This window comes from Cydia amplana, chromosome 26 (assembly GCF_948474715.1).
Source record: "Cydia amplana chromosome 26, ilCydAmpl1.1, whole genome shotgun sequence".
Classification (NCBI taxonomy): Eukaryota; Metazoa; Arthropoda; class Insecta; order Lepidoptera; family Tortricidae; genus Cydia; species Cydia amplana.
In genome coordinates, this window is record NC_086094.1 from 1323434 (window position 1) to 1342093 (window position 18660).

General features: G+C 41.5%; 1 protein-coding gene across 1 annotated transcript in view; it reads right to left on the reverse strand.

Annotated features, from left to right (window-relative positions):
- Positions 1-2317: 2317 nt before the first annotated feature.
- LOC134660012 (nuclease SbcCD subunit C) overlaps positions 2318-18660 on the reverse strand; it is a 68788-nt gene continuing 52445 nt past the window's right edge. The window contains exons 4-15 of the mRNA XM_063515709.1: positions 18585-18655; positions 17683-17780; positions 16690-16800; positions 15873-16041; positions 14848-14938; positions 14067-14178; positions 12805-12940; positions 8693-8811; positions 4294-4421; positions 3460-3536; positions 2558-2734; positions 2318-2392 (exon numbers count right to left, since the gene is read on the reverse strand). Of these exons, the coding sequence (XP_063371779.1) occupies positions 2318-2392; positions 2558-2734; positions 3460-3536; positions 4294-4421; positions 8693-8811; positions 12805-12940; positions 14067-14178; positions 14848-14938; positions 15873-16041; positions 16690-16800; positions 17683-17780; positions 18585-18655 (1364 nt within the window). The remainder of the gene's footprint in view (positions 2393-2557; positions 2735-3459; positions 3537-4293; positions 4422-8692; positions 8812-12804; positions 12941-14066; positions 14179-14847; positions 14939-15872; positions 16042-16689; positions 16801-17682; positions 17781-18584; positions 18656-18660) is intronic.

The window sequence follows — 18660 nt, forward strand, 5'->3', positions numbered from 1 at the left end:
AACTAGGTGGAAGGAAAGCCTCTTAGGCGTAAATTTGTACTATTTCTAAACATGATTTTTAGGGTTCCGTACCCCAAAGGATGAAAACGGGACGCTATTACTAAGACTCCACTGTCCTTCCGTTTGTCACCAGGCTGTATCTCATGAACCGGGATAGACAGTTGAAATATTCACAGATGATGTATTTCTGTTGCCGCTATAACAACAACCACTAAACGGAACCCTCGGTGCGCGAGTGCGACTCGCACTTGTCCTGTTTTTTAGACAATATTTCGACTCTGATGAGTAATTATTTCAGTCGATATACAGATGAATTGAACTACCATTGCATTGTTACTTGTCACTTTGTTACAATGTTACGTTGTCAAAGTCTTAAAGGATGACTCACGCTATAACGGCCCGGGCCAGGGCCGAGGCAGCCGACACTTCATTTTCCATGACAGGTGACCGGTGGTCACGTGATGCTTTCTATACAAAATGAAGTGTCGGATGCCTCGGCCCGGACCCGGGCCGTTCTAACGTGTCATCCTTAAAGCTCAATTTACACGGTTCAAGAACTTGCATGCTATTTTCGTTAATATGAATACTGCATGCGTCCGTCTGAATGGGGCTTAACATTTTCAGTGCCGAAAACCTGACTATGGGTATTTGTGACGTAATCTATGAAAAGGGACCTTATTGTCGATGGCGCTTACGCCATTATTAACGATGCTCCGATATAAATACAATGCCGCGCGATGCTGTGCGGCGTAAATACCATCGAAAATAAGGTCCCTTTTCATAGATAATGCCGCATTTTATGATTTCGTTCCCAGGCCGGACGACCCGATAGTCGGGATCGTGGTACTACAGCTTTATTATATGACGACATTTTTGTAGCCTGGTGCGGATGTCTTGTTTGGCTGGGTGGCAATGAATGTGTTAAAAGCAGACATGATCATATTTATTTTGGCTAGTCTTACAATTATTTGGCTTATTTCAATAAGAATATGCTTAACTTTAATTATCATTTCTTTCTCATACTAAAAGCATTTATGATACTATGATAAAACTATGTCAGTTAATTCTGCTTTAGATAAGTTCTTTATGGTATTGTAATTAATCGTGGTTAGTACTATTTGAATTCGTAATGTCTACAGAAACCGGGCTATACAGGTTGGGGATCATCCATTAATTACGTCACACGAATTTCTAGGTTTATTTACCCCTCCCCCCTCCTTGTCACACTTGGTCACATTTTGCAAACCCCTCCCCCCCTGGTGTGACGTCACATTTTAGGCAATTTTGTTTTTAACGAAATCGACAATATTAACTCGGCATTCTTTTTTTAATAAAAAATATTTTTGATATATAAATATTAGTGATTTTATAACACAACGAAAGTTACATCCAAAATCTCATTATTTAACTGCACAGCGAATAAAAAAATATAAATTAATTTTCGGTTACTGATGAAGTTAAAGTGACATCACAATGTTTGTGTCCCCCCCTCCCCCATGTCACATTTTCTTGACCCCCTCCCTACGCCTAAACGTGTGACGTAATTAATGGATGACCCCTTGCTTTTGTTATCAGTATCACTGACTAAATTTTGAGGGGTGAGTATGTAGGTCATACTGAACAACTTTTAGTATGGGGCCCACTAAGAAATTTCGAAAAAAGGAGCTGCTTAGAGGCGTTAAATGTTTAAGATTCAGGTCACGATGGCAGACTCGGGTCTCTATACTAGATTTACTGAAGAACAAAGGGCTCATTTAGACGGCGCGCGAACTCGTATACGATTTTAGTTACATTGCGGACCATTGAGGTTACATCAATTCAGCCGATCGATCGAATGATGCAATAGGCTACATGACTAATTTTTTTTTATTGTATCAATCGATCGGGTTTGTTTTTAGGATCAAATGTCTATATGGGACCCATTGCATTAAAGTCTGAAACGCCCTATACAAAACGGCCAGAGGCCGTGACGTCATCGCCCATCTTGTAGTATGGACAAAACAAGAAAATTGCGTTTTTGTCGGTAAAATATTGCGTTTATGTATATAGTTGCTGTACAATATTTTTTTGGATGAAATGTAAGGAATCGAATGGTACCCTTACTTTTATCGTTTTTGGAAGTTAAAAAAAACTTAAATTTTGAAACTTTCAGGTCCTGTAATTTTGTAATTTTTCAATATTTTATTTTAATATCCAGATTATTGTGATAAATTGCTCGTTTGCTATCTATTTTAATAGATTTTGTTATAAAATTCAACATGTGTCATCATCCCTATTTTATTTTACCGTGTAAAAGAGCCCTAAGTAGGTGATATGTTCAGAGGTCGGTCTCGGAGGCCTGCGTCTCCAGCCAGTGGCGCTCGCGTCTGCGGCGGCTGCGGGTCGAGTCGCCCTGAAACAGACAAACATACAGATGTAGTGCATAATTATTTTCCATCGTATTTTAACGGAAACGTACGAACGTCTTGCTATTTCAGTCAGTCTCGGCACAAAAAGTACTGATGTATGGAGTAAGCACTCTTGTCTTACTCTATTGCTCTATGCCATTGTGAATTACCTTATGTTGAGCATGGTCCTTATCCTTATGCTCATAGTCTTTGTGGTCCTGGTAGCTGTAGTCCCTGTGGTCCTTATAATCTGTATGGTCCTTGTGGTCTTCGGTGGGGTCCCTGCGGCCCGCGGCGACTTGAGCGGCGCGAGCGGCGGCCCGGGCTTCGCGGGCGGCGAGTATCTCCTGTACACAAACAAAATTATACATTATCACAAGGCGGTTTTATATAGTCTGTCAAGCCATTCACGTCAGTAGAAAAAGGCAAATTTAAAAAAAGCGGCCAAGTGCGAGTCGGACTCGCCCATGAAGGGTTCCGTATTTAGGCGATTTATGACGTATAAAAAAAACTACTTACTAGATCTCGTTCAAACCAATTTTCGGTGGAAGTTTACATGGTAATGTACATCATATATTTTTTTTAGTTTTATCATTCTCTTATTTTAGAAGTTACAGGGGGGGGGGACACACATTTTACCACTTTGGAAGTGTCTCTCGCGCAAACTATTCAGTTTAGAAAAAAATGATATTAGAAACCTCAATATCATTTTTGAAGACCTGTCCATAGATACCCCACACGTATGGGTTTGATGAAAAAAAAAAAATTTTTTTGAGTTTCAGTTCGAAGTATGGGGAACCCCAAAAATTTATTGTTTTTTTTCTATTTTTGTGTGAAAATCTTAATGCGGTTTACAGAATACATCTACTTACCAAGTTTCAACAGTATAGTTCTTATAGTTTCGGAGAAAAGTGACTGTGACATACGGACGGACGGACAGACAGACAGACAGACATGACGAATCTATAAGGGTTCCGTTTTTTGCCATTTGGCTACGGAACCCTAAAAAACGAAGTATAATAGAAAATAAAACACTATTTCTGTTTTAAAAACGTAAATAACATAAGTTAACCTGCATCATGACAGCCGCTTCCATCTCTGCCATACTAACGCTGCCCGCGGATTTTGGTAAGTCATCTTCTTCTACATCTGAAAAAAAAAACAGTATTAAATTAAATTAGTTCTCATTTTACGCAAATACCGGTTGTAAAGTATGGAACTATGTGTCAGCTGTCACACCGCTAGCGATTACCGTGGTAAGAGAACAGCGCGGGCGGTTGCCCGGCGTTCCGCAGCGTGACGGTGTCGCTCTTGAGCCGAGTCGTGTGCCCTTGCTAGTTGCAAAGTATGGAACTATATGTCAGTTGTCACACTAGTGTTTACCGTGGTAAGAGAACAGCGCGGGCGCTTGTCCGGCGTTCCACAGCGTGACGGTGTCGCTCTTGAGCCGAGTCGTGTGCCCTTGCTAGTTGTAAAGTATGGAACTATATGTCAACTGTCACACTAGTGTTTACCATGGTAAGAGAACACGCTTCTCCGGCGTTCCGTAGCGTGACGGTGTCGGTCTTGAGCCGAGTCGTGTGCCCTTGATAGTTGTAAAGTATGGAACTATATGTCAGCTGTCACACTAGTGTTTACCGTGGTAAGAGAACAGCGCGGGCGCTTGCCCGGCGTTCCGCAGCGTGACGGTGTCGCTCTTGAGCCGAGTCGTGTGCCATCGCTAGTTGTAAAGTATGGAACTACATGTCAGCTGTCACACAGCTAGCGTTTACCGTGGTAAGAGAACAGCGCGGGCGCTTGCCCCACGTTCCGCAGCGTGACGGTGTCGCTCTTGAGCCGAGTCGTGTGCCACTGCTAGTTGTAAAGTATGGAACTATATGCCATCTGTCACACCGCTAGCGTTTACCATGGTAAGAGAACAGCGCAGGCGCTTGCCCCACGTTCCGCAGCGTGACGGTGTCACTCTTGAGCCGCGCCGCGTGCGCCCGTAGCCGTGTCTCGCAATCTTCCGTCCACTCGCTGTCTGTGTGCGCTCTGCAATGATATTTCATACGTTACAAAAGCGACAGTGCGATATTACTCCGACACAAATAGACAGTGTGCGAGTTTTAGGTATTGACAGCCTCTTAAGAGGCAAGAGGAGTGGTCATTTCTCCATACAAATGTAGTCGAGCTGTTTCCTCCCCCAAAACTTAACCAAATGTAACGAAATTTTGTGATCTAAATGGTAATTAGTTAAGGTTTTAAGTAACAAAAAAAGGTCGAACCTTTTTTTGCTTGATTAAAGCATGAAACTTGGCACAGTTGTTCCTTATATCAAAATAAGCCGATTAAGATCGGTAGCCCGAGGGACCCCCCGCTTAAGCCCGAGAGGGGGGGGGGTCAAGTAGCGCCCCGCCCGGCTTCATTCTAAAAATTCTAACAGGCCCCGTTTAGCTAATAGGTCATATTTGGTATCAATTTCGGATAAATCAATAACGTAGAATTCATTTCTGGTATAAAACATTGCAATTTGTTGAAAAAAATAATAAAAAAACACAAAAAATCTAATTTCTCAAGTGTAATTTTTGTTTTTTATTTATTGTCAAAATTAAACTGCTTGGTTTTTCTACATACAAAAAATATGACGATAAAGACTATTTAATGTAGATTTTAAAAACATAACTTTTACTTACCTTTACGAAAAAGAAATTGCATTAAAAAAACATATATCGTCCCGCGCCGGTGAATATCTTGTTACCGACATAGGCATCGATATAGACAACATCCGAAGTACACACTCTGGAGACCGACTAAATGTGTTGTTTATTATTGTAGATCATATATTAAAGATAGAAAGCCGTACATAATATTTGATTAGAAAAAAAATGTGTCGTTCAGTGAAAAAAGGGACCTTGGAAAAATTTATCATAGAGCCTCTCTTTTGTATAGAAGCATAGTTAATTTCAACCACTCCATGGACTCCATGGTCCCTGTTCTCAATGAATAAGAAGTAAACTGTAAGTATTATTTAATCTACTTACTTATTACATTATAGAATAATTTGCCAGTAACTGGCCGCTTTAATAACTAGCCGCTCTAAACTAAAAATGAATTCTATTCACCTATAAACAGAATTCATTTTAGTATAAGGTTCCAAAAACTGGCCAGCTTTCAATAACTGGCCACTGGCTAGCTTAAAATGAATTTTTGGTTTTGGGTGGCCAGTTACTAAAAGTGACCAGTTACTGGCGAATTACCCTACCACACTTTTATTTTGCGTCTTGTGTCGTAATACAGTTCCTTCCCCAGACACATAAATGCGTACATTTCATCATTCATGTAGTTGCATCGCGTTTTTTATTCCGGTTTGCATTTACTTCTGGTCAGTTTCAGCCATATTCTGACCAAAGCAGGTGTCAGACCAGTGTGGAACCCGTCGTCTGCTTCTTGCTTCCATTCCCAAGAAGTCTGACGGACTGAGCAAGTTTGACGACGAACTAACGTCTGAACCTAAACATCAACCCCTCGGTACACTGCGCGTGATAGGGCATTTATATGGCTCCCTTTTGTTAGAAGTAGGTATACATTATGGAATTTAATAATAAAATAATTTAGCAGTGACTTAATCTCATAGAACAGGTATAACATTATACAACTCTTCATTTCAATATCCCGGTATAACTTGCCTTCTTCAATATTGCACTTATTACCGATCATATAATAACATTTTAGTATTTTAGGGGAATGCTTTTAGCCACTGCTATTGCTCCATCTTGTAAGAGCTTGAATCCTTGTAGTGGTTTGGTTGAACTCTGAACAGATTCCATGCTTCGAATTCACTTTTTCTCCCCTTTCCACTGAATGCTCGAAACAGGGGTAAGACTTCCGCTCTTTTAGGGTAAATAAAAGATAGTTTACTTAGCTTATAGAATAGATAATTTTATTAGCTCAAAATATAATTCCCTGACCTGGATGCAATGCTGTGTCATGTGATATAATTGTGTTTTCCACTGTGTTAACGTGAGCCCACAATTCCTGTAGTTGGGGAAATATTCGTACGCATGAATCTAGTCTAGCTGCTATGACTACGTTCGTGTCTACTGTGCGTATCAATACCTTGCAATGACTGTTTTACAGCATCTGCAACTAGGGCCATCATATTAAATGAATCGTACTTTTCATGGTTCTTGGAGTATTCGGAATCTCACGAGGAACATTACTTGTGACATGTTTCTCTACACAATTTCGCGATGGCATAAATAAGGTAAAAGTCCTTATTTATGCCATCGCGAAATTGTCAACACACTTCGAAGTTTTGTCAACACAGTGTCTCAAAATGATTTACCTAGTGGTAAAGAAATGAGTTTCACTAAAAGATCAGTGGTTATAAGTGAAGCTTACCGTCATGGTAAATTAAACTCTAATTTATTTCTATCGGGCCCTGAAAAACCAGGAGTCGTACTCGTATTCCAAGCATTCTCTCGATCGACCTTGTAATACTGTAAGCTCAATAAGACTTGTGATGTGGGTACTACATGATATATATCATATATATTTAATACATACACTCAAAACATCCATAGGTAATTCAGGAACAAGTATTCACGATAAACAGACAAATAAATGCCTTCTAGAATTTGAACCCGGGTTCCCCATTTAATATAAGGTGTATAAAAGTGAGATCTAAGCATGGACCCTTTTTAGCCTGGCCGATACAAGGATTCAAGCTCCTACAGGATGGAGCAATAGCAGTAAATAAATAGCATTCGCCAAAACTTTATTATACCTTTATATGATGATAGGTGAAACCTTGTAAAGCAAAGTAAAGTGATACTTACAGATAAAGCCGTTGCTAAATAATTAAAAAATGCCCGAAATAATTCTTTACATGAATCGACTACTGAAATAGTAGCAGCCTTATCAGGATAGGATTATATGTTTGGGGTCAGACTTTAGTTCCTCTTTAAACTTGCTCAGTCCGTCTTCTTGGGAATGAAAGCAAGGAGCAGACGACTGTTTCCAAACTGTTCTGACAACCCTGCTGTGGCCAGAATATGGTTGAAACTGACATATATACGTGAATGACGAAATGTACCCATTCATGTGTCGGGGGAAGGAACTGTATTAATACACAAGACGCAAAATTAAAGTGTGGTATAATGTAATAAGCAAGTATATTAAAGAATACCTCTATCTATCTTTTCTATCTTTATAATAGAATCTACAACAATAAACAATACATTTAATCGGTCTCCAGAGTGTGCACTTCGGATGTTGTCTATATCGATGCCGATGTCGGTAAAAAGATATTCACCGGCGCGAGACGATATAAGTTTTTTTTTTGCAATTTCCTTTTAATAAAGGTTAGTAAAAGTTATGTTTTTAAAATCTGCATTAAATAGGCTTTATTGTCATATTTTTTGTATGTAGAAAAACCAAGCAGTTTAATTTTGACAATAAATAATAAAACAAAAATTACACTTGAAAAATGAGATTTTTTGTGTTTTTTTATTATTTTTGTCAACAAATTGCAATTTTTTATACCAGAAATGAATTCTACGTTATTGATTTATCCGAAATTGATACCAAATATGACCTATTAGCTAAACGGGGCCTGTTAGAATTTTTAGAATGAAGCCGGGCGGGGCGCTACTTGACCACCCCCCCTCTCGGGCTTAAGCGGGGGGTCCCTCGGGCTACCGATCTTAATCGGCTTATTTTGATATAAGGAACAACTGTGCCAAGTTTCATGCTTTAATCAAGCAAAAAAAGGTCATTTCACTTAACACCCTCACTAAATGAAATTATCTTTGTCGGACTGTTTTGAATACCATGCTCCTCTTTGCGGCCTAGTCAATCAGGCAGTTTTTGCGAATATTTGATGTGCACTAACGCCTTAAAAGTCAGTCCGACACAGATATTAATAATAATAATCTGTGTTGAAAAAAATCATTGCTCTATCTAGCGGTAAGACCGTGCGACTTGCAATCCGGAGGTCGCCGGTTCAAACCCCGGCTCGTACCAATGAGTTTTTCGGAACTTATGTACGAAATATCATTTGATATTTACCAGTCGCTTTTCGGTGAAGGAAAACATCGTGAGGAAACCGGACTAATACCAATACGGGCCTAGTTTACCCTCTGGGTTGGAAGGTCAGATGGCAGTCGCTTTCGTAAAAACTATTGCCCACGCCAATTCCTGGGATTAGTTGCCAAGCGGACCCCAGGCTCCCATGAGCCGTGGCGAAATGCCGGGACAAAGCGAGGAAGATGATGATTTATATAATTCCCATATCCTTTTAAGATGATGAGTTGATGACTTACTGTCCGTCGTGCTGTAGCCAGGGCCCTGGTGACAACAGCGGTTCCCCTATGGCGGCTGAACTCTGCTCAGCGTCGAGTCGCGCTAGCAACTGCTTCGCTACTACCTCTGCTGCTTTGCGCTGAAAAATATACAATATAGAGTAAAGGGGCCCACTGATTAACCTCTCGTTTCCCAGGACCTCTCAAATCCATACAATTCCGACTCATATTGGAGCCACTGGGAACTGAGAGGTTAACAGTCCGACGGACGCTATCGGCCTGTCAGTTGCTCGGAACTGTCAAATTCTTGTTCTAACTGACAGGCCGATACCTTTTTTTTTTTTTTTTTTTTTTTTTTTTTTTTAATGGCGTTTATTACAGTAGCCAGTGTCATGTCGATATGTATATAAATCGTAAATTTAGAAATTATAATGAGATAATTAATAATAGTTGCTGATTTCAAAAATGGTATATATCAAAGTTTCAATTTATTAAGTTCACAGAAAGAAGCTAGAGCTAAAAATATAAATTTGTCTTTGTTTTTGTTAATAGAAGTAGGTAAGGAAACTTTAAGGTGAAAAAGATCCGTATAAAGATAATCATGATTATATAAAGGGCATGCAAGAAAAATGTGATTTAAGTCACCTTCCTCCTGCCCACATTCGCACAGCGAGGAGTCTCGACTATGGATTTTTTTCAGATGGACAGGAGAACAGCAATGGCCCAGTCTCATTCGAATAATTATGGAACAGAACTGTTTTGGGATAAAAATCCTTGAGAACCAAGGTTTTCTTGGTACATCAGGTTGTACAAGGTAATAAGAGTTGGTTCGGGATCGATTAGCGGCAGTCCACTTGGCCGACCAGGCTTGGAAAAGCCAACTAGAGGCCAGAGGGACTAAATCATAACAGTAGTTCCTGAAAGGCGTTTTGTCACCGCAAACCACGGCTTCCTTAGCTACCCGATCAGCTCGTTCATTCCCTGAGACCCCTGAGTGGCCCGGAACCCAGATCAAGGCAACCTCAAACCCCCTTTTTTTACAAATTAGAAGATTCTCCTTAATTTGGAGGATAATTGGGTTGTGGAATTTGGACGAAAACGGGTTAGATAGTAGTGCTTGTAGACAACTACGGGAATCTGAAAAGATGATAGCTTTCTTAAGTTTGAAAAGAATAATAAACTTCACACTCTCCAAAATGCCAATACATTCTCCAGTATATACAGACGTTTCAGGAGGGCATTTAATTTTTTGAACTATGTTATATTGAGAGTGGAAAACTCCTACTCCCACACAGCCAGATGGTGATAATTTAGACGCATCACAGAATATAGTGTTCCAGTCATGCCATTCGCGCGTAAGGATCTGGCGGAGGTACTCATCTGCATGAGGATCATTATGACAAATGTCGAAGTTTAGAATAACGCGGGGCTGGTAAATGATAATCACGTAGTTAAATTCATACAAAGGTAGTCGGCGGGTATGGTAAACTGGATCTTTGAGAGTTTGAAACTTTCTTAGGCTATTCACAAGACAGGGTAGGTCAAGACGATTAGGGGCAGACACTGCTTTAAGGTCATATAAACGGTGAATGATAGGATGATACGAGAATTGTAGCAATCGGAAAAAATAACTATCCGCTAAGAATTGACGGCGCAAAGCGAGGGGAGGCTCAACACACTCTACCTGTATAGCCTTGATTGGGCTAGACCTCATTGCACCCAAAATAATTCTTAGGGCTTTCGATTGGATTAGATCAAGTTTTTTCAATCCAGCTTTATTCCCTGGTACCAAGAGATGGGAGCCATAATCTAATATGCTTCGAACAGTAGCATTATAAATTAGTTTCAGGGAAGTAGGATGGGAACCCCACCAAACTCCCGCTAGGCATCTGAGAGTGTTAAGTCCACGTTCACATTTTTTATTTTTAACTAAATATTCAAAGTGTAGGTCCCCGGTTAGTTTAGAATCTAAATTAATTCCTAAAAATTTGTAGGAGGGACGGAAGGGAATATTAGAATCGTTGATCGAAACATTCAAATTAGGCAGGGCTCTTTTACGAGAAAAAACGACTGCACAGCATTTAGAAGGAGACAGGGACAGACCATTAACAGAGAGCCAGTTATTTAAAGACTGAAGTGACATGTTGATAGACTCACTGGCAGAAACTAGGTTTTTATTTGAAGAGTAAATTAAAAGATCATCTGCATATTGGAGTACTTGGCAGTCAGAAATAGACCGCTCCAGGTCATGAGTGTAAAAATTGTACAGTAGGGGGCTCAGGACAGATCCCTGTGGTAATCCGCGCCAAACCAGTCTAGAAGGGTTGATGTGAGGGTCTTTGCCCCGGAATGTAACTTGCCTTTCGGAAACTAGGTTACCCACAAGACAGGACAATCTCGCAGGTATTCTCAAATTACGGAGTTTTTCTCGGAGAATGGAAAGTTGAACATTGTCGTAGGCAGCCTCGACGTCCAAGAATACTGCAAGAATCGAAGCTTGTTTTGAAAAAGCTAGTCTTATATCCGTTGTGAAAATAGCCAAGCTATCAATTGTACTTTTACCTTTTCTAAAGCCATATTGAGATTTTCCTAACAATTCGTGGTTTTCAAGAAACCATTCCAATCTGTTCTTGATAAGATGCTCTAAAATCTTAGTTAGAACGGACGATAAGGCTATAGGTCGGTATGATTGTGGGTCATTTGGGTCCTTACCTGGTTTAAGAATGGGCATTATCAGTTGAGATTTCCAGGACCGAGGGGGCCGGCCCGAAAGCAAAATAGAGTTAATTAGGCCAAGGAAGTAATTAAGGAATCGGTCACCAGCTTTAGCAATAAACGAATAGGGAATACCATCATGTCCTGGGGCGGAGTCTTTTACCGCTCCCAACACATTCCTGAGCTCCACAAGTGAGAACAACTGATCTAGGGGGTCAGATGAATGGTTATTCAGCAAACCTATAGTGGAGTCAAGAACCCCAGGAACATATGGAGGAGCTATTTTGGTTAGAAAAGATTCAGCCCATTGTAAAGAATTTGGGTAAGGGCATTTACAAGGGTTATATGATCTTCTAAATTTTCTGATATTATTCCAAACAATTGTATCCGGGGTAGAGGGACTTAAAGAGGAACAGAATGATTTCCACCCTTCAGACTTCTTATTCTTAAGCAAGATTTTGGTATCCGTCATGGTTTTTTTCAGTGAATCAAAATTCTCATTTGACATATTTACAGCATACTCCCGCTCTGCTCTTTTTCTAGCCCTGATAGCCTTAGAGCAGTCACTGTCCCACCACGGGGGAGAAGCCAGTTTGCCAACAACTGTGTTTTTAAGGGGAAAGACCTTATCCGCAGACGACTTAATGGCTGCAATTAAGGCGTCGGAACAAAGCTCTATAGAGTGTGGAGTGATGGGAGGAAGATGTAACGTCTCATACTCTAGACGTTTTTTGTAACTATCCCAGTCTGCGTTGTTGATATTATATACCTAATATGCCGATACCTTCCGGCGGACTGTTAATCAGTGGGCCCCTTTAGTGTTACCAGTACAATAGTTATTTACGATACAAGTGCGGAAAAGAGGAAATTCGAAACGAGTGGCGATAAATTAACTCCCTTCGGTCGTGTTTTAAATCGACACGAGTTGCGAATTACCTATTCGCACGTGTATCGTACGTTTTACAGTACATATGGCACTTTAAACTTTCGACATACGCACGGAATATGCTATTTCCCGCACTAGTTCGGGAAAGTAGCACCATATATTATGTACTGTAAAGGTATTTACGAGCACCGTCAACCGGGGTGAATAGGAATGGCTGGGGTGATAGAGACCAATGGACTATGCTTCAAAATGGTCCAAAACCAACAGTTGAAAATTAAGTAATTAGATAGCTATTTTTATGAACTTCATTTCGTTCTATGGGCACCAAGCGGAATTCCATTGCAGAACTGAGATATTAGTATTATAATGAAAATGCCGTCACCCTTATTACCTAGGCAATAGAGTCCAAGTAAGTGCGGATGGTTTGCGGCGGTGGACTCTATTGTCTAAAATGAATAAGGTTGATATTGGGTTGTAGCAGCGCGCAGTAGGCATCTTTGGCGGTGAAAAGGTTAAGAAAGTTGTTTTTTACCTCTTCTTGTGGACTGTGTAAGGTTTCGGCGAGTGCGAGCAGGACGTCATATGTTTCTAGCGCCCGGTCGGCGGCACGTAGAGCCAGACATACTGACACCGAGGACGACTCTTGTACCGCACAGGCACATGATAATCTGTGAAAAAAATTTTTACATTTGAATACTGTACGGGTTGCTTTTCGTACAGTCTTGAGATGATAGTTGATAATGATAACACTGCAGTTTCCACCGAAATAACGATTTATTGATAATATGATAAAATGATACAATTAGCGGCTTAATGAATACACTCCGCGGCGGTCGGGCATGTACTGTCTTAAAATAGGTAATAAGTAATGCTATGTGACGGAAATTGCTGACGGGCGAAATGTTAATCTTTGTACGGACCGTACAAATACTACATTCATACTTCCATTCTAATAATTATAAATGCGAAAGTGTGTCTGTTACCTCTTCACGCTTAAATTGCTGAACCGATTTAGTTGAAATTTGGCATAGAGCTAGTTTGAGTCTCGGGGAAGGATATAGGATAATTTTTATGACGCAAATCATCCATGAAGAGAGTGCAAAGGGGGGTGAAGTTGAAAGAGTTAATGAATTGCCTAATAATTGAAGTAAGCAATGCGCAAATTGAATGATAGCTGCTGTCACTAATTTCACGCAGACGAAGTCGCGGGCAAAAGCTAGTAACTGTATAATTTATAAATTATTGCATATTTGACATTGTTTTTTGTTTGCCATTGATATAATTTGTCCACTGCAGTACGTCGCCCTGACAGTGCGTCTCATTGACATATATTTAAGGACGGTCCTTACGGGAAATAACAATGGGGCTGGCTGGGCTGTACTGGTACAGCGGTGTCATTCATGAATTCGAGCCAATCGCGCGCGTGATGCGAACTCATTAACCAATCGCGTTGTGGTGTTAAGAGTGCATGATTGGCTAGAATTCTTGTTATTCGCCCCATTTATATTGCCTGTAAGGCTTGTCATTAGTGTAAGGCCTGAGTGGCCGCTCTTGTTGTGCGTGCGGCGGGGCGGGGCGTGCGGCGTGCATGTTAAACAAATGCGCACGTATAGGAGCGGCCTTAGTGCACGCTGCTCACATCACGCGTGAGCCCACAGCCACGCTGCACGCGTCGCCGAGCGAGCGTCCACTCGGCCCTTACACTTAGATATATGTCAATGGTACGTTCTCTCTCTCTGTGTGTGTGTGTGTGTGTGTGTGTGTGTGTGTGTGTGTGTGTGCGTGTGTGTGTACCTGTGCGCGGTGTCGGCGGCTTGTGCGAGCGCGGCGCGCAGCACGCGCGCGTCCGCCTCGAGCCGGGCGCAGCGCGCGCGCCACGCCGCCACACTAGCCGACAGTGCGCAACCTGAAAAAATCATCACAAATATAGGATGACTCACGTTAGACCGGGCCGTATCTGGGCCGGAGCTTCCGGCACTTACTTTTCTATGACAGATGATCACGTGATGTTTTCCATAGAAAACGAAGCCCCGGAAGCTCCGGCCCGGACACGCCCCGGTCTAACGTGAGCCACCCTTAATACTGTTATAAAATTACAAAACAAAACCACCTAGGGAGCACCATAGCTTAGAGCTTTTTACTATTGAATAAATTTTCCAAAGAGAATAGTGTATAATCTTATACGGAGTTAAATTCAACTTTGATATTAATTAGTGAAAAAAATGTACTTTTCGTAACAAAAATAATCTGCAACAATACGCAATAAATCTTGCTACACGTGCTCATATCAAGCGAATTTTATTACAGTCTGTCAAGCTGAATATGTCAGTAGCAATGTAAAGCAAACTAAGTTATGATATCCCTAGAAAACGAACAAATAGCAGCAATGTACATCAAACAACAATGTAAACAAAACAGTTCCACAGATAAGGTATAATTAACACGCGATTTTCGAACAATTCAACACGTAATGTTGCTAACCCGCGATTTTTTCAAATTTGCCGCCTTTTTCTATTGACAAGACTTGCTTGACCAAGCATAGTACTTCGTTTAGAAAGCAGTAAAGTAAACTGACCGTCGTTGCTGGCCGCAACCAACGCCTCCCTCAGGTCCGCCTGAGCGCACACGTCCAGCGCCAGTCGCTCCGCGGCCTCCGCACACCACGTCTGAAATAACAAAGTAATCTATTTTACCAAAGATAAGATAGTATAGAGGTTTATAGTGGTAGTAAATTATTTAGTCACAGTAAATTTACCGCCATCTATCGACACACGATTAAAACTAAAAATGGAAATATATACAAATATCAAAATAGTTATTTACGATACAAGTGCGGAAAAGAGAAAATCCGAAACGAGTGGGATAATTTAAAACACGACCGAAGGGAGTGTTTTAAATCGACACGAGTTGCCAATTACCTATTCGCACGTGTATCTTACAACGTTTTACAGTACATATGGTGCTACTTTTCCGCATTAGTGCGTAAATAAGCACTTTTCATTGCTATGTCAAATATTTAAAGGGGCATATCTACTGTAAAACGTTGTACGATACGCGTGTCGATTTAAAACACTCCCTTCGGTCGTGTTTTAATTTTTATCGCCACTCGTTCCGCACTTGTATCGTAAATAACTAATTCATTTCTCATGCTCTGAAACAGGGTCATTGTTGTCCTAAAATGTGTGAAGAAAATTATACGTTTCTCCACTAGAGCATTTTAGGTTCCGAGTACGATTTTTTTATGATAAGCAATTGAAATTTCAGTTTAAGTAAATGGATTTGTTATACAATTTCCATTCTGATATTTGACTCCCAAACCCAATTCCATAAATAACGATACTTTTGCCCAAATTGTAAATATAAAGTTCTCAAAAAATACTATAAAAAGTATAGGTACTTAGTCATATTTTTAAAAAGACATGCATTTTACTTTCCTCGTATTTGAAATGAAACGTAGAGTGTTTAAATCGGGTGAAAGGCATCATTTCAGCCTCGGACTATTGGCACTCTCACTGCGTTCGAGCGCCAAACTACCTCGGCAGAAATGAGTGCCTTCCATCCCTTGGTTAACATCGCCATATGCGACTCTGGCTGTCTCACCTCCTCATGGCTGGTGTCGTCGTCAGTCCGTCTCAGTCGCACCCTGCTCGCGACCTTGGCTCGTCGCTCGTCGCGCGGCGAGGCCGTACACACGCGCGCGCCGTCGGCCGAGCCGTGCTCGCGCTCGCAGCTGCCCGAGCTCGCGTGTGGACGCGTGTAGCCGCAACACCTGTCAAAAATTTGCAAATAAATATTTGGGGATCATCTTAGTGTAAGGCCTGAGTGGAGGCTCTTGTTGTGCGTGCAGCGGGGCGGGGCGTGCGGCGTGCATGTTAAACAAATGCGCACGTATAGGAGCGGCCTTAGTGCACGCTGCTCACATCACGCGTGAGCCCACAGCCACGCTGCACGCGTCGCCGAGCGAGCGTCCACTCAGGCCTTACACTTACACAGATCGACCTGGCCCCAAACTAAGCAAAGCTTTCTCTACTGACTACTAGTAAGCTTAGAATCAACTTAAAAGTGGAAAAATTACTGTCTTGGGTGGCTTGAACTCACGGCCTCTGGATCGATACTCCAGCGCTGTTCCTGGCGCATCTGAGCCACCAAGACCTCATCCATAGCCAGCAAATCTTTCCACCATATGGGTCAAGGGGACCCTAGCGAAATCTATCTTAAGAGCGTTACACTTCTTAAACCGGAGTTCCAAGTCATATTGGAAATTCACCAGTTACGATGTGCTACCCCGACTAATTTTAATTTTTAACAAGCAGAGACGTCTGCGAAAGATGCTACAAAGCTTAGAATAAATTCAAATAATTTTAATTTATTTATATTTTTAACTAGTGACAATAGCTCAATCCATTCAGTATCTTACCTCGCGGTGCTCAGACAGATCTCTGAATCTCTCGCAGAAAGATCTAGACTGGTATCACAGTTGTCCACGGGATGAGTCTCGCTGGAGCTCATCTCTTGAGGTTTCTCTATCCTGAATCACACATAATATAAATAACAAGTTTTTGGTAAAAACTATAACCTTTATTTACATAAAACATACACACAGTGGTACTACTAAACTAAATTAATACATACATAGACATAATACATATAATCACGCCTATTTCCCGGAGCGGTAGGCAGAGACCACGGATTTCCATTTGCTACGATCCTGACATACCTCTTTCGCTTCCGTTACTTTCATAACATTCCTCATACACGCTCGCCGGTGTAGGGCGCTCTTGACCTGGCCTTTCTTCAGGATTTCCCCGAACTGATCAGAGAAAGTCCGCCGAGATCTGCCCCTTCCAATTCCTTCTTTTCTCTTTTATACACTCTTTGTCAACCTTCTTTCACTAAACTAATAACTAGCTTAAATAGGTCCTTGAGGCATTGTACCAAGGATGCTTGCGGCATTTCCTCGCTGTATCGCAATGCTGATACGTTGTGCGAGGTAGCCGCCAGCTCTTCGGTCACCAGTTACGTCAACCAGACACTTCGCGATTTCTGCGAAGGATTCAATGTACCTAGAGTCAACTCCAAATGTAACAAAAAGGTACTCTCTACAGAGGCAAAAATAATTATTAAAAAATAATTATCATTTTTGGTACAAGCTTTTATCGCTAACAGTAAGTTTCTTCCCACACGCAACTAATACTTATCGAGACAATTCTAAAAACCCCAAACACTTAGGTTGCGTTGTTTTATCAGAGAGGTCCTATGGCCACCTCCTGTCTCCGTCATCAGATCAGCTCGATGGTACCATAATATTGCATTGTCACCCGACTTACATATGTATGCAAATTTTCAGCTTCCTTAGAAGTCGGGAAGTGGGTCAATTTTAACTTGCAAAATTTGACCCGTACAAACCCACCTGACTTGGACCTCATGCTTGAAAGCCTCCGAGTCCGGTTCCCCCTTCTCTTGAGGCGTCGGCAGCTCGGCCGGGCTGATGAGGGACGAACTGTCATTCTGCAAGACAAAATAAACAGCTGTAACGTAAGGACGGTAAGCACGAAGAATTTCCACTTGAAGAGTGTGCTTGATTTCCGCCCAAGATGTCTTCCGGCTACTACTTTGACAGAAGGTAACTCTTCGCCATAGTCGGAATAACTTTCTTTTGTGATATAGGAGGCAAACGAGCAGACGCACCGCCTGATGGTAAGCAAATACCGACGGCCATGGACACCCGCAACACCAGACCAGAGGTATTGTTATTGCGCTACCTGCCTTTAAGTTAAGTAGAACAATAGGAACGTAAGTCTACTAACAAGTTGTGCGAGTCCATAGTTACTTGGAAATAAATGTTTTCATCCACCTAAGGCCCAGCCATACAAACGAAACATCCTAAATTTGCCACTGAAATTTGAACCTAAACTCTAGGAAATAGAGTTCATTTTGCGTTGTTTGAAAATTGAACGAAACAAAGCAAAAGCGACTCTGTTCCAATTGAACATGGTTTAAATTACATCGAACTGAATAGGTACTATAGGTAGGACCTTGGGCCTTAGGAGGTTAAGACGGGATGGGAGTACGCTCTTTTCTTGAAGGTCGTATCGGTCCGAAAACACCGCAGGCGACAGTTCATTCCACAGATGTCTTGTGAAAATGCGTACAGTCGCCTTCACATATATCGGAGCGGCTAAGGCGCTCACAAATATCTGAACACGCCTCTATTGTCAGGGCGTTAGAGTGCGTGTTCAGATATTGTGAATACCTTGGCCGCTCCGGTATATCTGATAGCGACTGTACATATGTTGTATATCAGTAACATACTTGGTCTGTCCTGGACCGGTCGGCGTCGTTATCCAGCTCACCCGCCGGTTGAGTCGTTGACTCACACTCATCTGAA